The sequence below is a fragment of the Tiliqua scincoides genome, chromosome 4, assembly GCF_035046505.1.
Source record: "Tiliqua scincoides isolate rTilSci1 chromosome 4, rTilSci1.hap2, whole genome shotgun sequence".
NCBI classification, from domain to species: Eukaryota; Metazoa; Chordata; class Lepidosauria; order Squamata; family Scincidae; genus Tiliqua; species Tiliqua scincoides.
Window position 1 is genome coordinate 195,627,336 of NC_089824.1, and position 23,440 is coordinate 195,650,775.

Here is a 23,440-nt window from a genome sequence, read left to right on the forward strand (position 1 = left end):
CTCCATAGAGGAGATCCTTTGGGATCCGGCCATCATCCATTCTCACGACATGACCGAGCCAACGCAGGCGTCTCAGCATGTATGCACTACTGATATTAGCTAATCCTCTTCCAAACAGAATTAGCTATCCTAACTAAGGGCCTGATCCAGAGTAGTGCACGCCAGCTCACTGCCTGCACAGCCAGGTGCTCTCTGAGAAGAGCCTGGTGGCAGAAAGGTGTGGGGGGAGTTGGGAAGGAGGCGTTTTGGGGTGGGCAGAGGGAAGGCATGGTGGGAGGGTGCAGGGTGGGAGGGAAGTGGGACTGGTAGAACTCAGTGTTGCTGCATCCAGAGCCCTGTGTTGGGCCTCACAGCTATTTGATTCTGTGCCAGCTGCAAAGCCTCCGCAGAATCGAGTAGCCCCATTTTGGGGCTACTTTCCTTTCGTGGGGGAAGGGGACCAATGTTCCTGCCTCTTGAGGGGCTGCAAGCAACTGCTAGTACACGTTGAATTCTGTAGCAGCCATTTTTGGTGCCACGGCAGCCCCACATACCAGGCAGCTCAGGATTGGGCTGTAAATGCTCATGTGGCGATGCAGTGGCGCTAGCGCAGGCTATGCTGCATCCCATGGGGGAATTTTGGCTAGAGTTCTCCTTGTGATAAGGGGACAGTTCTCTCCTTGCTGCAGGTTAAGACTGAGCATCTGCAATGGGTCAGCTCAGGTGTGCACCAGCTCTATAGCTAGCACAAGTCCACATTAACCCATGGAGGTAGATCAGGCCTGGAAAGGGGTTTGGATATGGCACGCACTGGTTTTGCCAATTCCACCGCCACCCCCATTGCTGCACTGTTCTGCTGTTCCACTCTGTTGAACCCACTTAACCCCTTCCCCTCCTCCCTTGCTCTGGAGTTACCTGCTCCAGCAGGACTCTAGACAACTGCCGGGGCACACAGGAAGGCCTTCCAGCTTTGTGCCAGCTTTCTGTACAGACACAAAGCACTTTACAGTGCGCACCAGTGGAACACGTGTTCCACTGGAGTAGCCTTTAGACAACATTGGTCCATAATTCAATTGCACCAAGCAACTCAATCACATTTTTTGGGAGGCTACTATACTATTGGGGGGGGGGGGGGTTACCATTCACTAAATTGAAAGACAAAACCCAATCCTATCCAACTTTCCAGTGCCGATGCAGACACAAAGCAGCCTTGAGGTAAGGGAACAAATATACACTTACATTGAGCAGGCCGTTATCCCCCCTCCCGCTATAGGATGCAGTGCTCACCCCTTGGCATGGATGCATAAACACTGGAAAATTGGATAGGATTAGGCCCCTAGAGAGATTAAAAAAAAAATAACATAATGCTCTCTCAGCATCATTTGATTTTAAAGCAGGTATTGTGTCAATGTGTGAAGTTGGAGATTTTTTTTTTTTAAGCTTCGTTTATATTCCACAAACTTTGCATTCAAAGTGTTCTTTGGGGAGATTATAAACTCTTAAGAACCATGTCTTTTTCCTCACTTGGAAGAAATACCATTTATGAATAAGGAACTGCAAGAAATAAAAACACACATTCCATCTAGCCCAATGAGCAAATTACAGGAGGGAGATGGAGATCCTTTCAGACTTGTATGGATCAGATACTCCCAGAGGGATTCCAGAAGCCTGCATTTAAATGCAAACTAAAAAGCATCACTAGAAACCACTTTTGGCTCAGAGGGAAGCAAACTGAATCGTTCAAAATGAATCTCCCCCAACTCTTTCACCAAGAAAATATTAGATTTAATATCCCATTTCACTGGATTCATATGATTGCATCACAGAGGTTTTAAAAACTTGATAATAAGGGAGAATCAGAAACAGAGGTAGGCTCAGTTGTAAACGTTGGGCTTTTGCTTTTTAATACAGTATTTTAATGATGTCCAGCCTTAAATTCTTGAAAAAATAATTTACATAACTTTTTGGTCTTTACTATGAAGAGCAACTGTAAATAATCTTTTTACTGTAAAGCAGAACACAATTAAATGGATCAAGGAAGACAGTTATCCAGATCATTGCACATCACATTTACTGAATGCTACAGGATTTTAAGAGTGTCTAACAATGAATAAAAGATTGGAAGATATAAACACCTTGGTCTTTGTAATCAATTCGGCTGCTGCAATCCAAACATGATTTATGCCTCTACAACTGAAGTGGTACTTTATTGCTAAAAGTGGAGCAGAATACAGGGTAGAGGGGTTGAACACTTTGCTGCCACCACAATTCCATTCCCATTTGCACACACCCCTCCCTCACATGCTATTTACATTAGCAAACAAGGCTTCTACTGACATAGGCCCCCTTGCCCTCTATTTACAACAACAAAACAGTTCAACGCATGCATTAAAAGGAATGGGTGCTTTGTGTCTCGTTCTGCCCCAATACTATGATAAAGTCCAAAAATAGTGTTGAGTTCTCAAGTGCTTGGCAGAACACTGTTCTATTACTTATGAAAAGCTGACACTCTTAACGATTCCCATAGAAAGCACTGCAAGGTAACATTAAAAATTTGCCTCCCTTGTCACATAGAAATTGCATTTTGGGACAAAGAATTTGGAAGGACGAGTCCAGCCATGAGGGCAACTGAGTTGCCCTTCTTAGACAGTTAATTACCTCTTTGTCTCCACTGCTGCTCCACCTCCTCTCACTTGAACACTTTAGTCCGCCAGTCTCTTTTCCTCCATAATTCTGCTTCATTCCTTTCTTCCTTTGCTAAGTCAGGAAGTGGGGGAAGCAGAGACTGGCACATCACCAAGTAAGTGGAATGGGATGGGACAACATTTTCTACATGGCCTCAGGCACCAGAAAATCTTGTGCCTACGTGGCTTAAAAATCTGTGGCCTCTATTAAAACAAAAACAAGCAAGTACCCAAAATATGCAATAAGTCAATATATGAAACAGTGTTTTGAATTCATTATTATTATTTTAATGACATCTTTCTATACTTCATGCAAGTCGATTCTCTTTAAGGTACTCAAGTGCATTACTGACTGTTTTCTGAGCACAGTACAGTAGGGCAGCTTCGCGCATGTAAACAATGCTCTCCCATTGCCAGCAATGCTGGAATAAACATCCTATGAGTATATAAAGCTCCAACTGCCACAATGGAACAAGGACAATCATAGTTGTCTGTAAGGAGAATAGTACTTGTGCTGCTCAGTATGACACAAACTGCAGGGATGGCTTTACATCCTACAGAAAAAAAGCAGACAAATCTTCAAAATCGGGGGCAGTGCTTGTTTCATTCTTCTTGGGTATTTTGGATGTTTAGTTCATCACTCTCCACAGGGTTGAATGGGGGGGCACTGTAGTAGATTTTGCCACTCACAACTAACTAGGAGACAATCTTAGTGGAAATTCTTCTATAAGCATGTCAAACACGCGTGCATGCAGAGAGAGAGAGAGAGAGAGAATTCACATTCTATTCTACATAATTATTAGAGTGATTGTGGATATGTCTCTACAAATGTCTAAACTCTGCATCAGATGCACAGTGTTATTTATTTATAGAATTAATACCCCACCTTTCTACCTAGCTAAGGGCACTCAAGATGGCTTACAAATAAAATAATAAAACAATACTAAAACATTGATATATACAATAAAAAACAAAACAATAAAACACAATAAGCTTGGATCAGGATTAATGCACGTGGTACAAAATGTATCCCCAGTCTATTCTACCGCTTTGTGGCTGTCACAGATGCAACATTGTCGGAGCATGCAGCCTGGCCTCTGCTACAAGCAGCAAGCAGCTGGGTCTGTGTGAAGATGGACCAAGGATGCTCACCTGTGCAGGTAACACCATGGAGAGGGTCGGAGGGAGGCAGGGAGAGGATGGAACAGGGCAGGGCAGAATGGGGAGAAGGAGCAGGGTGGAGAGCGGACTGAGCTTGGGCAGTGGCATCCACCAAATTCTAACCCCTTTCCTGGGTCTGATTCACCTTCAAAGGTCATCCCTGGTGCAGGTCCAAGTTGATCCATGGTGGCAGCTGGGCCTTACCCCAGGGCAAGTGAGCAAATGTTCCCTTAACCCAGGGAGGCCCCAACATGTTGAAACTCCCCTGCAGGATACAGCAAACCTGGCACTGCAGAGCTGCATCACCACAGGGGGAGTTAACGGTGGATTGAGCTGTTAGTCACCTATCAGTTTGCACCCGACGCCTTTCAAAATATATTGCGCTATGTCTCTTGTTCCTTGAAACCTATGACTTCATCTTCTCAACATCTTCTCTCCATCACATCTTCAATGAGCTGCCTGCCTTGAATGATAGTTATCATTCTACTATGGAGTAGATTCTAGATGCATTGGGATCATTAGATCATTAGATAATTGATATGCTTGGGATCATTAGAAAAGGTATTGAGAACAAAACGGCTAATATTAGAATGCCATTGTACAAATCGATGGTAAGGCCACACCTGGAGTATTGTGTCCAGTTCTGGTCACTGGATCTCAAAAAGGATATAGTGGAAATGGAAAAGGTGCAAAAGAGGGCAATTAAGATGATTGCTGGGCTGGAGCACCTTCCTTATGAGGAAAGGCTACCGTGTTTGGGCCTCTTCAGCCTAGAAAAGAAGTGCCTGAGGGGAGACATGACTGAGACATACAAAATTATGCAGGGGATGGACAGAGTGGATAGAGAGATGCTCTTTACACTCTCACATAACACCAGAACCAGGGGACATCCACTAAAAATGAGTGTTGGGAGAGCAGGACAGACAAATATTTCTTTACTCAGTGTGTGGTTGGTCTGTGGAACTCCTTGCCGCAGGATGTGGTGATGGCATCTGGCCTGGATGACTTTAAAAGGGGATTGGACAAGTTTCTGGAGGAAAAATCCATTATGGGTTACAAGCCATGATGTGTATGTGCAACCTCCTGATTTTAGAAATGGGCTATGTCAAATGCAGGGGAGGGCACCAGGATGCAGGTCTCTTGTTATCAGGTGTGCTCCCTGGGGCATTTGGTGGGGCCACTGTGAGATACAGGAAGCTGGACTAGATGGGCCTGTGGCCTGATCCAGTGGGGCTGTTCTTATGTTCATTTTGGTTTTGAAATCCACAGAATTGTGTGCTCACCTTATTTTCTCAATTTGTCTGCCTGGGTTTACTGAATCACAAAAGTTCACAAGGTCAGTGTTTATAAACAAGGCTGTATTTATGTTTACAACACTGTATCAGCTTCGAAGAGCAGAATATCCAACATGGACTTAAGATAAAGACTCTTGGTAAGAACTATTTTAGACTTTCAGATAATTATGAGCTAGTCAGGATTATCCTGGTGGGATAAAAATGCAATGGAAAAAAGAAATAAAATCTTTATTTATAGAACATAAGAACATAAGAACAGCCCCACTGGATCAGGTCAAGGGCCCATCTAGTCCAGCTTCCTGTATCTCACAGCGGCCCACCAAATGCCCCAGGGAGCACACCAGATACAAGAGACCTCATCCTGGTGCCCTCCCCTACATCTGGCATTCTGACTTAACCCATTCCTAAAATCAGGAGGTTGCGCATACACATCATGGCTTGTACCCCATAATGGATTTTTCCTCCAGAAACTTGTCCAATCCCCTTTTAAAGGCGTCTAGGCTAGACGCCAGCACCACATCCTGTGGCAAGGAGTTCCACAGACCGACCACACGCTGAGTAAAGAAATATTTTCTTTTGTCTGTCCTAACCCGCCCAACACTCAATTTTAGTGGATGTCCCCTGGTTCTGGTATTATGTGAGAGTGTAAAGAACATCTCCCTATCCACTCTGTCCATTCCCTGCATAATTTTGTATGTCTCAATCATGTCCCCCCTCAGGCGTCTCTTTTCTAGGCTGAAGAGGCCCAAACACCGTAGCCTTTCCTCATAAGGAAGGTGCCCCAGCCCCGTAATCATCTTAGTCGCTCTCTTTTGCACCTTTTCCAATTCCACTATGTCTTTTTTGAGATGTGGCGACCAGAACTGGACACAATACTCCAGGTGTGGCCTTACCATAGATTTGTACAACGGCATTATAATACTAGCCGTTTTGTTCTCAATACCCTTCCTAATGATCCCAAGCATAGAATTGGCCTTCTTCACTGCCGCCGCACATTGGGTCAACACTTTCATCGACCTGTCCACCACCACCCCAAGATCTCTCTCCTGATCTGTCACAGACAGCTCAGAACCCATCAGCCTATATCTAAAGTTTTGATTTTTTGCCCCAGTGTGCATGACTTTACACTTACTGACATTGAAGCGCATCTGCCATTTTGCTGGCCATTCTGCCAGTCTGGAGAGATCCTTCTGGAGCTCCTCACAATCACTTCTGGTCTTTACCACTCGGAAAAGTTTGGTGTTGTCTGCAAACTTAGCCACTTCACTGCTCAACCCTGTCTCCAGGTCATTTATGAAGAGGTTGAAAAGCACCGGTCCCAGGACAGATCCTTGGGGCACACCGCTTTTCACCTCTCTCCATTGCCCATTGTGAAAATTGCCCATTGACACCCACTCTCTGCTTCCTGGCCTTCAACCAGTTCTCAATCCACGAGAGGACCTGTCCTCTAATTCCCTGATTGTGGAGTTTTTTCAGTAGCCTTTGGTGAGGGACCGTGTCAAATAGAAAACATTTCGGTCTTGGTTCTTTGGTCTTCCAATGGGATAGAGACTGTCAGAGTCAAAAACAACCTTCTGAGGGAGGATAGCCAGTCATGTTGGTTATATAGGACCTTCCATGTGTGCAAGAGTGTTGAACTGAAATGCCCATGCCACAATTCAAAAATGTCCAATAGATAGTTGGCTTAATTCTTGCTTGTGTAATATTTTTAGTGAACTTTATTTTTCCATTTATATTCCGTCTTTAGTGTTGGTAGACCCCAAGGCGTCTTAGAGAAGTGCTTCCTGAATTATCTAAATGCTTTGATCTTTGTGTCTATAATTTCTCTACTGTAAAAAAGTGCAGTAGAGAAGGCATGCATATAGAATTAATCCTGACTTCCCTAATGGCTCATTATCAGAAAGGTTTGCTTCTGATGTTACTTCTACTGAGATTCAAAGAACAACATCATTTAAAAGATGAAAACACTGCTATAACACATCACCGTTCCCAGGGCACTGGAGTATTCCTATACAGCTATTCAGTCAGGAAAGTGATTTCTGAAGTAGGGAAGTCCTTTTGAGCATGCTGAACCCATGGGCAATGTTTAAGTAGCCAAATCTCTTTAAAATGACAAGGTGTTCACTTTTTGAGTGTAACTGCTATCAATTTATTTACATATTAACTCATCAGATCATACAAAAGCACTGAAAATAATTTGTCTGTTTTTTATCCTGCCAGTCACCAGTTGATAGGAAAAATAAAGTTTACCATATTTTACAATTTGTCTCCCCCCCCCCCCCCACCACCACCATGAGGACTGAGCTAGGTCGACACCTTTTAAGGACTATCAACCTAGAGCTCATGACAACCAGGGAGAAAAATAGTATTGTCTTGATTCCTCTGCAAGCATCATAAGTATTTTCCCTCTACAGACCTGCCATGTGCCGCCACTGTAATACACAACACTGTTGTCTCATGCAGCCGAGGATTTCCCCTGTGCAGAGATTACACGACACAGCAAATTGTGCAAACCTTTCGGTGACATGCACCAACATCCATCAGAGTCAGCTGAAGCCACTAAACGCAGTTCCCTTCTTTGACCCAAGCCACTTTGGAAAATCATGTTTCCAGATGTGAAAGCTCAGCACATTAACCTTTCTGCAAACACTCAGTCCTCTGCCATCTGCCTTTACTAGAGAAGCAGCCAGTAGAATTGCTGTCATTATAGCAATAGGTGAAATGAGACACATTCATACAAGATCATTCTTCTACCTTCTTTTTAAAAATTGTATCAAAAGGGCCTTAAAAAAATACAGACATAAGAACATAAGAACATAAGAACAGCCCCACTGGATCAGGCCATAGGCCCATCTAGTCCAGCTTCCTGTATCTCACAGCGGCCCACCAAATGCCCCAGGGAGCACACCAGATAACAAGAGACCTCATCCTGGTGCTCTCCCCTACATCTGGCATTCTGACTTAACCCATTCCTAAAATCAGGAGGTTGCGCATACACATCATGGCTTGTACCCCATAATGGATTTTTCCTCCAGAAACTCATCCAATCCCCTTTTAAAGGCGTCTAGGCTAGACGCCAGCACCACATCCTGTGGCAAGGAATTCCACAGACCGACCACGCGCTGAGTAAAGAAATATTTTCTTTTGTCTGTCCTAACCCGCCCAACACTCAATTTTAGTGGATGTCCCCTGGTTCTGGTATTATGTGAGAGTGTAAAGAGCATCTCCCTATCCACTCTGTCCATCCCCTGCATAATTTTGTATGTCTCAATCATGTCCCCCCTCAAGCGTCTCTTTTCTAGGCTGAAGAGGCCCAAACGCCGTAGCCTTTCCTCATAAGGAAGGTGCCTCAGCCCCGTAATCATCTTAGTCGCTCTCTTTTGCACCTTTTCCAATTCCACTATGTCTTTTTTGAGATGCGGCGACCAGAACTGGACACAATACTCCAGGTGTGGCCTTACCATAGATTTGTACAACGGCATTATAATACTAACCGTTTTGTTCTCAATACCCTTCCTAATGATCCCAAGCATAGAATTGGCCTTCTTCACTGCTGCCGCACATTGGGTCGACACTTTCATCGACCTGTCCACCACCACCCCAAGATCTCTCTCCTGATCTGTCACAGACAGCTCAGAACCCATCAGCCTATATCTAAAGTTTTGATTTTTTGCCCCAATGTGCATGACTTTACACTTACTGACATTGAAGCGCATCTGCCATTTTGCTGGCCATTCTGCCAGTCTGGAGAGATCCTTCTGGAGCTCCTCACAATCACTTCTGGTCTTTACCACTCGGAAAAGTTTGGTGTCGTCTGCAAACTTAGCCACTTCACTGCTCAACCCTGTCTCCAGGTCATTTATGAAGAGGTTGAAAAGCACCGGTCCCAGGACAGATCCTTGGGGCACACCGCTTTTCACCTCTCTCCATTGTGAAAATTGCCCATTGACACCCACTCTCTGCTTCCTGGCCTCCAACCAGTTCTCAATCCACGAGAGGACCTGTCCTCTAATTCCCTGACTGTGGAGTTTTTTCAGTAGCCTTTGGTGAGGGACCGTGTCAAACGCCTTCTGAAAGTCCAGACAGGTAGCTAATGCAATTTTAGTATTCAGATATACTATACACACACACACACACACACACACACACACACACACACACACACACACGTAATCTGGATATGAGGATGCAGATAGTTAGAACCTGGATGGGATTCAATGTTCCAGAGCATCTAATCTACATGAGGGTTCTAACTATCATATTGTATGCAAAGGCAAACACCAAAGTTCAAACTTTAACCTCTGTACAAATACGATTTTGAAACCTCCCTTTGATATGGGTAGCGATGCATGGCCCGTGAACCCCTTTGAACTATGCATGGATTTACCCTAACACACACAAATAAATGTACTGAGTTCATTCCTTACGAGAGGAAAAATGTTTTGAGCACAGTCATTCATGCACTAGTAATGTCCAGACATTACTATAATATGCTCAACATGGGACTTTCCTTAAAAAGAACCTGGAAGCTTCAATTGGTCTAGCACGCCACTGCAGTTCTTGTCTGGACCTGGTTGACTGGTGCATATTATTCTGGATCTCTATGATCTTCACTGGCTTCCTATTGGTTTCCTCCTGCATAGGCTGTTCAATCTGAGGTGTTGCTCTGCATTTCTCTGCCAACTGAGGTTCAGCTGGTGAATACAAGGTGCAGGGCCTTTTCAACTGTGGCTCTGACTTTGTAGAATGTTGCCCCAAGGAAGTCCACCTGGTTCCACTTTTATGTTCTTTTCATTGTTTCATTAAACACAGCTCCTTACTGAGCTACTCTGCCTTCTCTGAAAGGGGACAGTGCTTTTTTATTCTGCAGATTGTTTTAGTTTCAAATACCAAAAAATCTTCAGTTTACGTTGAAAGTTAAGGCATTTCCATTTTCTCTTATGCTCCAAAAAGCATTGGAATTGGAAGTTTAGGTGGTCACCTTAACTTCTATGTCATATAAATGGTAAATGCATTGTACAGTGTCTTACATTATGCTTGCCTTACAAATTAAACTCCATACGCCCACACTTTGTCTTGGTTTTTCAGCCTGATATTGAGTTTCAGAGAGAATGTATCCAGGTAGAAATTCAAAAGGTGAAGCTACCCCAGTCTTTTGATGAATTACTGCCTGATGCATCTTTACGAGGCATTATATTTCCACAAAATGCCAGTGAATACAGTGGTGGAAGCACTTGTCCCTGCCCCTTTAAGGCATGTCGAATGCTGCCTTCCCTTACCTGATGGTGTGCCAACCTTTGCTCCTCCCAGTCTCCAACGTTCTAGCTCAGGGGTGCCCAAACCCCGGCCCTGGGGCCACTTGCAGCCCTTGAGGATTCCCAATGCGGCCCACTGGGAGCCCCAGTCTCTAATGAGACTCTGGCCCTCCAGAGACTTGCAGGAGCCCATGCTGGCCCAATGCAACTGCTCTCAGCCTGAAGGCCAATTGTTTGACCTCTCGTGTGAGCTGTGGGACAAGGGCTCCCTCCACTGTTTGCTGTTTCATGTCTGTGATGCAGCAGTGGCAGCAAAGGAAAGGCTGGCCTTGCTTTGTGCAAGGACGTTTATAAGCCATGAGCTATTGCAAGACTTTTATTCATTCCTATAAGTTCCATCTCTAATATATTCATTTATGTAAATTTATTCAAATTTGAAATGTAAATTAACTCTTTTTTTCCTGGCCCCTGACACAGTGTTAGAGAGATGATGTGGCCCTCCTGCCAAAAAGTTTGGACACCCCTGTTCAGCTCAACACTCTCCTCACTTCCACATTTCTTCTTCTTCTTCTTCTCTGCCACCATCTTCATTTTCCAATCCAGGGTATAGAAGGAGAATGAGGAGTAGTGGAGGCAAACAGGTGGACAGAGATGGGCGCCCTCCCCACTAAACTGCTGTCTAAAGCAACTGCTTCAGCTGGCCTCATGGATGGGCCAGCCCCGCATATGCAGTTTTCACACTTTTCCATCATCCTCATAACAACCCATTAAAGGAAAGACAGCAACTGGTCCAAGGTCACCCAGGGAGCTTCATGGGTGAATATGGTTTTGAACCCAGGTGCTCACAGTCCTCGTTTGACATTCTAACCTATAAGTATTAAAACTTCAGACTATATGCTGTAAATTCATTGGGACAATATAACTTCCCCCAGGGAAGTTTACCTACAAATGTGTGATTTTGGGTGTCAATTGATGAAGTGAGTCAAGTCACACACACCCCCCCCCCCCCAATTAAGGGAACATAACGATACAGGCAAAACAAATATATCAAGGAACAGAATCAAGTTTATTATTATTATTATTATTATTATTATTATTATTAGTAGTAGTAGTAGTAGTAGTAGTAGTAGTAGTAGTAGTAAATAAAGAGACTCATTAACAAAAATCACATTACTTAAACAGCTATAGTGACCACAACACAAAGAGTGAAATTCTGTGTGTGTTTGTGTGTTCCCTCTGCATCTTCACTATATGGGCACTAGCAGGTCTGTATCATTTTGCCATTGTTGCTGGTTTACTGGGTTTGTTGTTTTTGTTTTTTGTCACCATTATTTGTCCTTTATATTTTATTATGAGCCACACTGACTTCTTGTAAGAAAATTGGGATAATCAGATTAATAACAAATATACTACAGTGAAAAGTTAAAGTATTGAATGTGGTCTGTGGGCCATAAAATGATGATTTATTATCAGAAAGCACATGCAACACTTTCACTTGGAAAAAAGTCAGAGCCCACCCAGAAAAGGTTAAGTTAACCTTAACTTGGTTAAGTTTCAATTACTGTTTGAAGACAGCTACCAAAAATATGGGCAAATGATGGTATCTTTTTACAGTTATGATGCACATCTTTCACCTCTGCTCCAAGTGCATTTGCACATATACTGAGGAATACTACTCTCCACACCCTGTGATTAGTATTTATTCTACATGCTTCACACTGCTTTGCCACCAATTAAGATAACACCACCGTCAGTCTAAAGTCTCTGAGGAGCACCACAGTCCCAGATACAAGCCACAAGGTAGCTGAGACTCCTCTAAACCCCCTCCACTAAAACCTCAGATAGGCTATAATCAGCTTCACTCATCTGGAAAAGAGATAGCCCTCTCCAATACTGGACATAAATATTAGATATCCACAACAACCCCCAATCCTTTTGTCAGATAACATCACATAGGCCTAAAAAGGCACACCAACTATACATTTGCCATTGAGGGAGGACATATATGGTGCATACATGGGTACATATACAGGGCAATCTGTTCCCCTTACCTCATAGAGTGTAATGACCCCATTGGTCTCGTTTGGTGGCTTCCATTGAACATAGATCTTTTCTTCAAAGGGTCCTCCTTGAATAGATTCTAGGGGAACAGATCCAGGAACTAAAAAGGAAATAAAAAAGGTGATAGCTACATCTCCCGCCTCTTTTTCCTTAAGAGTCACTGCATTGTGCAGTTGAAAAGGGAACACTCAGGCCTGCTCATTGTTGTAAAATATGGGACATTCAATTTGGATATCATCTGGAACGGGATATGCTCTGTGCCTCTGTTGTACTATCCATGTTGGTGCCTTGTATGTATTTATTTCTGTATGCTTCCTGTGGAGAGATTCTTAATTATGAAATCTACAGGATATAGAGAGTGAGGGTCAAATCCTTAGGAATGCTCATTACCAACTTGGCACTTGTACTTAAGTTCATTTGAAACTACCGGCTCTTTAGCTGCCATGATGAAGCCTACTTGTCTGCCACATTTTTCATAGTGTGTTGTGAAAGACGCTAGTTGAGCTTTCTTCCAGAAAGACACTGGGTAATCTCTGTTGTACCTGCACATTCAATCTGACCCTAAGGCTCAAACTGTTTAAAAGTCATTAAACTTTTTCTGTCTTACCATCTTCCTCAGTCTGCACCACCAGTTCTTCACTCTCCATCTTGCCTTCTGGGTTTGAAAGAGCCAGCCTCAGTCGAATGGTCATGAAGGGGCGCAATCCTCGCAAAGTGTAGTGCGACGATGTTTGAATGAGTTCCTCCGCTTCATACTTCTGCTGGTTGAACACATACTGGTAATTGACAGTCAGGTTATAGCTGTGGCAGCGGGTGACAACATAACCAAAGGGCTCCCATTGCAATGTCAGCTGCCGAGATCGGATGTCAACAACCTCCACATTCTGGGGACCATGTACTGGGTCTGCAGAACAAGCACAAGACATCCAGGTAAACATGTATGCAAGCAATGTAGCCTTCCAGACTTCACAGGTGAAGGCTCCCAATATTAATGTACTAAGATCTTGCTCCTAAGACTTCTAAATGCCCTCAGATATGTTGGGCATATAAACAGATAAATTACATGGAGAAAGTCTTCAGGGAACCATAGGTTAAGTAGGTATCTTGTCTCAAGTGGCAGATTTTGGGGCACTACTAAAGTTGTGGGGCAGCAAGTTGCCAATTATTTAGTTCATTATTATCTTCTTACTACTATGGAGGGCCCCATTTAGATTTTCTGCCTCAGGAACAAACAGATCTTGAGCTATCTCTAGGAAGCTGTTTAATTAAAAAAATGCATTTAAGTCTCACTACCCTATCAGGAATTCTGCAACGGTATTCGGAAAATGCTTTGAACAAATAACTATGAATATATAGTTTGTAATTTGGTTCATTTCCTGGAGTAACATGGTGCTATCTACTCTACAGGCATCTTATATGGTGCGTCTTCACCCCACTTGCAGCATTAGTCTAGATCATGTTCAGTGGAACAGTTTAGGACTCTTCAAGTCCTAAAATTCCATCAAGCTGTGCTCAGGCATCTTCTACCTTGATATATGGCAATGCTGTTTCTACACCCTGCACACCCTGGTACTTTTCAGCCATGATTGGGCAGAGTTAATTCGGGAGAAGAATTAAAAGGAGACACAATTGAAATCTCTTTGGCTTGCAGTGCCTTCTGAAAACGTGTGGAAAAGTGTGGTTATAATTGCTCAGGTTTGCCTATTTTGGTGAAAAAAGGTCATCGCACACCCAAGCCAAAGTAAGGATTCAAATAGGAGCCAGGAATCCAATTGTATATGGATCTCATTCATAAATTCAATTCCCACATGGATCTCAATTTGGAACAACTGAAGTCCTGCATCAGTCTTTCTGGATAAAGTTACATGCCAAGAAGTAGTGTCAAAATCATGCCTAGTGATACTACTATCTTCACAGACACTTGAGCGTACATGCCCTAACGGCTGCAGGACTCTTTGTGCACAATTTGTACACTGGAAAATGTATATACAGATCACGTTTATAATCGGTGTGACTGAACTCCCTGTTCATAATCACCTCTAATACAGGCAAGTTAAGCGAAGAGAGAGGACATACAAGGCGCAATCCTAACCCCTTATGTCAGTGCTTTCCAGCACTGGCATAGCGGTGCCAATGGGACGTGTGCTGCACTCTGCAGTTGGGGGTCACTCATGGAGGCCTCCTCAAAGTAAGGGAATGTTTGTTCCTGTACCTCAGAGCAGCATTGCCCTTATGTCAGTGCTGGAAAGCACTGACATAAGGGGTTAGGATTGTGCCCACAGTTAGCTAACAGATCCTAATGACCTCACACATGAGTGTCTGGCACAGATGTAGCATCATTGCTGGTTAGTTATCACATTCCGCAACACATAATCAACAGTGTTTGAATGAACACTGCAGAGCAGGAAAAGGATTCACTTTAGTGATGATATCCAGAATTGCTTATACAATTCATATGAGATGTAGAGTAAAAATAGGTGTGTGTGTTTGATACATGTTCTAATTGTAATGTCAGTGCTCTTCAGTCTTTTTCATGCCATGATCCAAATGAATAAAGTATGTGACTGGGAACCCACCATTGATCCCACCCACATCCCAGGACCCTATCTGCCTCATGCCCCTGTTGCTGCCCCCCTTATGCCCTCCCAGCACTCTTCACATAACCAAATATTCTCATTAGGGAGAGCAGAAAAAGTTAGAACCTTTTATCAGAGTCTTGATGCCTGGCTCTAAGGAAATCTAGTTTAGCACAATTGTTAAGAATCTGAGCTGAAATGGAACACAATCTCCTGGTACCTGAAGGGGTATACCAGATACCTCCCCCTCTACCTGGTGGTGCTCTAGTCCTATGGTCGTCAACCTTTTTCATTCCCATAATTTGTCACAACCTTGCAATTTACGTTTCATGACCCCAACCCCAATAAACTTGTTGATAAACCTGGATGTCAATTAACACCCCAAAACTTCGAGTCAGGATAGAAATGCTCAGAAGGTGGAATAGGCAGTAGCTTGACGTCTCCTTTGCAAGAAAGGAAGGAACCTGCACTAAAAGGGAATGGAGCATGAGGAGAGCTAGAACTTGCTGCAAGATTATACATATTTTATAAACAAACAGCGGCCCCTTGCTGATCCAAACCACTTGTATTATTGGGGGGTACGTGAACAATAAATCATTCCCAGTACAAGTACATCCCACTTAACGATGGATACGTTCTCTGATCTCCGCTGTTATGCAATTAGATTGTTAAGCAAACATCCCACCCAATCAAGTGCCTTAGATGTGTAAACAGACACTCCCTGCCAGACACTTGCTGGATGCACAGGCTACTGGAGATAGACTGCTTCTTCTTTGCATTAAGAGCCTCTCTGTTGTGTAAACAGACACTCTGCTGCAGGCTATAGGAGACCTGATTGCCTGATCCCTTGGTGTGCTTTGACCACCGTCATATATGCGGTCTGTTGTTATGAGATCCGTTGTTAAGTGGTGCACGCCTGTATATTCACATTCAATAACTGCTATGTCCACCTTCTCTCAGAATGGAACTGCAAGCAGTACTCCCCCAGCCTATTTGTGTGCGAGAGACTGCAAGCATTTTGCATGTATGTGTGTTGGCCTGTGTGTTTATGTACGTATAATAACTTGGGCTGCAATCTTATACACACTTCCTGAGAATAAGCCACACAGAACACACTTCGGAGTAAACATGTATAGTATTGGACTGTTAGTTGCCCTTCAATGTTAGATTAGGTAAATCTCAATTATTTTAGTCACCAACTGCTCATTACGGGATATGCATATGTGCATGCATAATGTAATGAAGATCATATATAATTTCAGTCATAATTCCTGAATCTCAAAGTGCAATTAAAATATATTGCTTGCTAATTCCATGTTTCCCAGTGTGAATTCAGAAAAAAACCCACTTTTTTTTTCCCCAAAATGCACAGAAACAGAATGAAGGAAATCTACAGTCTTTTTTTTTTTTGTCCTTAAAAGCCACATTTGGTGCTAAGAGTAGAATTTTTTAGAAAAGGCACTGGGGAATAAATCGTCAGCTAAACATTTGTGTTACTGCTTGTGAACAAGGCTTGGATCTGTTGAATACCTGGTGTGCTGTTTCTAGCTGTAAAATGGAGGACCATTTAAAAACAAAAACAACCTCACCATACTCATATTTATTTTAAAACCACATTTTAACAAGAACGGGTTGAAATTCTAAACATGCAAAAGAAAAATCCCTCACATGGAAGTGGGGCACTCCCAAAGTTCAAGAAAAATGACCGCAGTTCTAAGGTCATCCATCACCTCTGTTCTGGCAGGACTCCTACACCTTTAAAAGATTTATGTTAGGCAGGAATGTTTACAGCTGCAGCAAGCCCCAGCATAGAAATGCTGCACCTGTTACATTATTTCTGCCAATCATGCAGTTTTTAAAGGCACAGGAGCCCTCCCCAGAATGGTACTGATATAGGGATGTTACAAAGAGTGGATCTGGGACATTAGTAAAACTCATTTTAGGCAAGGCTTTAGCTTTCTGTCTTGCTCAGTAATATGCTTCCGCTTTTCTTCTGAGAAAGTGGGTAGGGATTCCTCCATACCTTACTGCAGTACAGAGGCACATTTCACTTCACACTTTCTGGTGTGAAATGAGCACACCAGACAAAGGCTTGGGATAAAGGTCACTTTAGTAATACAATCAGAAAACCTGCAGCATGTTATAAACAAGCTAAAATGACCCCTCCGCACACAAACACACATGTGCCGTCTACTAATTTGGGGGAAACGGCACCACAGGTATCACAGCACCAACCCCTAGGGCAGGGGTCGGCAACCTTAAACATTCAAAGAGCCATTTGGACCCATTTTCTGGAGAAAAGAAAACCTCAGGAGCCACAAAACCCTTTTGACATCTAAAATGAAGATAACACTGCATATACAGTTTTTTTTTTACCTTTATGCTATGTATAAAAAAAACTATAATGTGTTGCATTTTTGAAATGAATGAACTGCTACAGAGAAAACAATATGTAACATATTTTAATGTTACAAGATCACCATAATCTTAAATTTAGAATTACATATAAAAAACGAAAGAGCTAAAATAAAATACATTTAAATTAAATACTATTTTATTTTCCCAGGGCCTGCCCTAGCCAATTTGGTGTTATAGGCAAGACTTGGGCTGGTGCCCTCCCTAGCAGAAAATCCTGACCAACAGTAAATAGTCATCTTTGTGTCTTTTCCACAGTAATGTAAAAGAGGTACAATGAAATACAAAATCTAACGACAAGTATTTTTCAATACAATAGAGATTTATAGTTATTAATCCCCCTTGTATGTCCCAGTTTATAATGCACTCCCCTCTTGTATATGCAACTTTTATAATGCGCTCCCCTCTTACAGGTCCCATTTTTATAATGTAGCCCCTTCTTGTAGCTCCCTTGTAGGTGCTAGGGCACCTTCCTTATGAGGAAAGGCTACGGCGTTTGGGCCTCTTCAGCCTAGAAAAGAGGCGCCTGAGGGGGGACATGATTGAGACATACAAAATTATGCAGGGGATGGACAGAGTGGATAGAGAGATGCTCTTTACACTCTCACATAACACCAGAACCATCTTCTCCCTGTCTCCTCAGAAGTCAGCCCCAGTAGAGTGAAAGGGGCTTCCTCCCTGGGAAGTGTGGACAGGCTCCTCTGCCTGTCTCCTCAGAAGTCAGCCCCAGTAGAGGGAACGGGGCTTCCTCCCACGAAAGTGTGGAAAGGACTGCAGCCTCAGAGCCCTTCCCCGCCTGTCTCCTCAGAAGTCAGCCCCAGCAGAGGGAATGGGGCTTCCTCCCAGGAAAGTGTGGAAAGGAATGCAGCTCACCTCGCTCCTTCCTTCCCATCGCCTCAGCAGCGTTGCCTCTCCCGCACTTCTTCCTCTTCCATTCAGCCCCCTGCCCACTGCAGGGCGAAGGGCGCCTGCTCGCAGTGGGGCATGGAGAGCACGCACCGGAGTGAGGCGCCCTCAGGGCTGGGCTGGCTGGGCGGTTGCCAAGGGGAAGGCGCCCCGCTTCCAGCCCCCACTGGGGAGCTGCATCAGAGGACTGAAAGAGCCGCATGCAGCTCTGAAAACACAAGTTGCCGACCCCAGCCCTAGGGCAATGTTTCTCAAAACTGTGGGTCAGGACCCACTAGGTGGGTCACGAACCAATTTCAGGTGGGTCCCCATTCATTTCAATATTTTATTTTCAATATATTAGACTGGTATGTGACTGCATTTAGGGGAATGTTACAGATCTGTACTTTTAAGAGGCTACTATGTAGATGCTTTTAACAATGATAGTCACTTTTGGGTAAGTGTGGGTAGGATTCCAGCCTAGGATTGTTAAAAATTTTCCTGCATGATGATGTCAGCTTCTGGTCATGATACCACTTCCAGTGGGTTCTGACAGATTCTCATTATAAAAAGTGGATCCCAATGCTAAATATTTGAAAACCACTGCCAGAGGGGTTGAGGCAGCTGGACAAGCGGATACCCCAGAGGCCAGGCCCAGAATTGTCCTCTGCCCAATTCAGCCTAGGGGCTTGTTAGCCAGCCTCAGTGACCCAAACAAGTACTGTCTAAGCCCCCTGACCTTACTGACTTCAGAATGTATACCAGATTTCCTATTGCCCTGGCTACCCTGCCTACATGTCACTTGCCCAAGTGACCAAAGCCAAATAACCCCAAACGTATAAACCAACACCCTACCACACCAGTCTGGGTAAGTGAAAAAAAAAAAAAATCACCAGCCAAGGCCAGTCAGGCTGGCAACAAAAACTTCCTACCCTGACAGTTAATTTCAGACTGTTCATGGGAGGGTGGGTGTCAAAAATTCTGACAGACTGACTGCAGAAGGTACACATCCTTCAGGACATCAGCCTACCCGGCCCCTACTTGTGCAACAGCCAATGTGGTGCCCCCATTTTCCTGCCTTAGCCTGGCTTTCCTGGAGTGCTGAAAAAAGTGGTGGTGGGGGGGGGGGTATGAAGTACTTATGGAGCTTCACCCTCATTCTCCTGAACAAGAAAGAGGTACCTGCATAGGAAGGGAAAACCTACCTGAACCACCAAGCAGGAAACTTGATTTGGCTTCTCTTGTCCTCTCCAACCATTTGTAATCAAAAGGTAAATTCATTTTCACTTGTTTTAAATACAAGTCTCATCAGGGAAATCTTACAAATTAATTTCAGTGCCAGGTCTTAGTCCAATCATATTGGAAATAATATCATTGGAAAAATAATAGTTTGTGCAACCTCCACATTCTCGTAACTAGGCCCAGGGAATTAAGAATCTATTTTGTTTGTTTGTCTGAAATAAGACTCAACATCCCTTCAAGGTTCCATTCCAAGTATCTGCCCAAATGTAACTAAACAATATTAAATCCACATGCTTCAGTTAAACTAGTGCAGCTTTCTCATGCAGAGTCTGATAGCTTTTCCAACCCCACGATTTCTGTAATACTTCGAGAAGCACAACTGAATGAGCATGTAAAGCAATTAATCAAAGAGAGATTCTTAGCATGAAATTTCTAGAAATAACAGAAGAAGATGAGAACAAAGATCAATTCTTTTACCTACTTGACATTAGAAATTGCTTCCTATCCAATCCTTTTAGTTATCACAGATGCTTAGCCAACAGGGGTTTACACAATGCGAACAATAAATATTTCAACAGCTAATGGAGGCAATTAAAAGTAATACTTTTTCTGTAAAGCAGGCATCTCTCAAAGCAGTGGTCTTCAACACATGGATTGGGACCCAGAAGGGGCTATGACCTGACCTCAGGCACGTTGTGGCCATCACTATCTCTTTTCCACCCACTTTTGCCACTGTATATTGTGCCCTTTCTCTGTTGCCAACTGACAAGGATGGAAAGAAGGGACAAAATGACACACTAGCAGCAAACACTGATTGGCCATCAGGTAGGAGCAATGTTGTTACCCGTCTACCCCTATGCCCTCTGTGCTCTTGAAGGTGGCTATCATGTTGCAGATTGCAATCTAAAGCGGGTTTCAGCTCTTAACAAGACCCCTGTCTGAAAAAGCAGTCACCACATGACTTCCTGTTATTTGTAGAATATCTAGAAAGCTGAAACTAACTAGATCTAGTTTAAATATGATACTGGGTGGATATAACAACTTATCCGGAGTTCCATGCTTTCAACATCAATTACAAACCGGGTTGCTGGCTTCTGTATTATCAACATTACGGTGACAGCATTGGGTACTCCCAGGTCATGGATCTCTGCACATGGTGCATGTGCAGTTGTTAGGAACACCATATATATGCAAGGACAATCATGTGGAATCCCACATGAGTCATGGGTCAGTTCCTTTTAGTGTGTCTTGTATCATGTTTAATCTAGACCCATGACTGCTTCTAAAAATGGCAGCCACATTGACTACCTTCCATCACTAACAACCAGGAGAGCTTCATCATGTCTTGATGTTGCAAGATTCTATGATTCCCATGACCTGTTGCTGACATGGATAGGCAAAGACCAAATGATATAATAATGTTACATGAATTACTGAATGAATCTCTCTTTAATAGTAGCATATACTGTGCTACAAAATCGAAGGTAAAAAATAATTCTCTTTCAGTGCTCTTCTATGCGCCATGCTCATTTATTTTGCTTCTGAAACCATGACTATATAACTTACTGCTGGGAAACAGAATTCAATCAGTGGGATCTACACCATTAAAATACTGTGCTGTATGTGTGATCCACGGGGTCAAAGAAGATGGGCACTGGAGGGCTCAGAGCAATATGGACACCTTCTATTCAATGCTGTGTCATTAGTGACAGGAACAATTGCTTGCAATTAGGCTTCTGCAGCAGGTAGTTAACCTGAAGGGCAATGGCTGATTGTCTCCATTTAGCTTTGTTGCTTAGCTCAAGCTCCTCATTCAGCGTATAACACTTCACTATTAGCTTTGCCTTCCCTCCCCTCTGCTTGCCTGGCAGTGGGAGACAAAGTAGATAGCTGTTATTAACAAAGCTAAAATCAAAATTCCCAATCCCACAGCTTGCTATAAGCCAGAAATCACAAAATGGAAAGAAAATCATCTTCATCAGTCAAAAAGGATGACAGAAAGCAGGGCAATTCTAGCTGTAGCAGAATGACAAGAGTAGTGTTTTTCTTGAAAGAATGTGAAGTCCTTAGTGTACAAAAGAGTATACGGGGCCTTCAAACAAAAGAAAATGGGTTCACTACAGAGAAAGTGAATCCTGGATAAGCACCACTGAAATCAGTAATAATAACAATAATAATAATAATAACTAGGTATTTATATACAGCCTTTCTGGTCATCGGATTCCTCCTCTGACTTTATTCAGGGCGGTTTACATAGGCAGGCGTTTCTAAATCCCTCAAGGGGATTTTTACAATCATAGAGGTTCCCTCTTTCAAGAACCAACAATATTTCAGATGGATCTTCCTGGTTAGGTCTCACTTTTGGCCTCCAGTTTTCCCACGCAGGCTGACAAGCAGCTCCATCTCTCACATGGAGGGCAGCCAAGACGCTTCTTGCTCACAGCAAGAGCAGGTGGAATCACTCAGCTGGGCTTGTCAGGTGCTTCAAGTTCTCGCCATTCTCAGCCGGTGTCCTCGAACTGGCAACCTTCTGATGTTATCTTCAGGCTAACGGAGGCTCTACCCTCTAGACCAGACTTCCTGCCAGTCCAGTAGGACTTACGGCTGTCATGACTAACTGTTCTCATTCATTTCACAAAGATCCCAGAGCAATTATTTGGTGGGATGCCTGTGAGCAGTTAGAAAATAATGGGGTGATTTCTAGGAGTCAGCAAGGGTTTGTCAAGAACAAGTCATGCCATCCTTTTTGATGGACTGAAAAGTTTAGCAGATCAAGAGAATATTGTGGATATAGACTACCTAGATTTCAGCAAGATATCCCATAATATCCTCGTGAATGAAATGGTAAAATATGGGCTAGATATACTACTGTTTAGATGGGTTCAAAGCTAGTTGAACAACAATTCCTAACAAGCACAAATAAATATACCCATTTTTGCTGATAGGTTATTTTGAGCAGTCTATGACTGTGAAAGAGATCAGGGGGTGCTGGTGGAAAGCTTGATGAAGGTCTCGACCCAGTGTGTGACGGCTGAGAAGAAGGCCAATTTCATACTCAGGGTAATTAAAAAAGAGCATTGAGAATTAAAAGGTCAATATTATTCTGCCATTGTACAGTCTGCAAATATTAGCGCAGAATGATGGAATGATTACTGTTCATAATCTGGACTCTATGGGTGCAACCCTAACCAACTTTCCAGCACCAGGGTAAGGGCACTGCAATGCTGAGGTAAGGGAAAAAAACGTTGCCTTACCTTGAGGAGGGCTTCGTGACTGCCACCCAACTGCAGGATACAACAAAGGCCACACTGGCACAGCTATGCCAGTGCTGGAAATTTGGTTAGGATTGTGCCCTATGCCTCTAAATTAGATCTTACTTGGAATAGTAAAACCAGTTCTGCAATGTTTTCAGAAGGGCATTGACAAGCTGGAATAGGTTCAGAGGAGGGCAACAAAGGTGGTGAAGGGTCTAGGAACTCTGACCATGAGGACCTATGAGGAACAATGTCTTGGCATGTTTAGCTTGGAAACAAGAAGACTAAGGGGAGATATGAGATCCATCTGAAGAGGAGCAGACCTGTTCTTTGTGTCTCCTGAGGTCAGGACTGGAACCAGTTGATTGAAACTACAGGGACAAAGATTTAGGTTAGGTAAGAGGGAGAATTTCCTAACTAAAGTTGTCCAGGGTGGAATAATTAGGCTCCTGTTGTATTGGAGGTTTATGAGCAAAAGATGACAACCACCTGTCAAGGATCCTGTGGCAGTTGCTTACACCAAGTAGGGGGTTGGACAAAATGAACTCCAATGTCCCTTCCTGTTTTGTGTTCTATGCACTACATAAAAACATAAGAACAGTTCTGCTGGATCAGGCTATAGGCCCATCTAGT

At 43.4% G+C, this 23,440-nt stretch overlaps 1 protein-coding gene across 1 annotated transcript in view; it reads right to left on the reverse strand.

Moving 5' to 3' along the window:
• Positions 1-23,440, reverse strand: part of PTPRT (protein tyrosine phosphatase receptor type T) — a 556,684-nt gene that overhangs the window by 215,811 nt on the left and 317,433 nt on the right. The window contains exons 8-9 of the mRNA XM_066624691.1: positions 13,043-13,339; positions 12,426-12,535 (exon numbers count right to left, since the gene is read on the reverse strand). Coding sequence (XP_066480788.1) covers positions 12,426-12,535; positions 13,043-13,339 — 407 coding nt within the window. The remainder of the gene's footprint in view (positions 1-12,425; positions 12,536-13,042; positions 13,340-23,440) is intronic.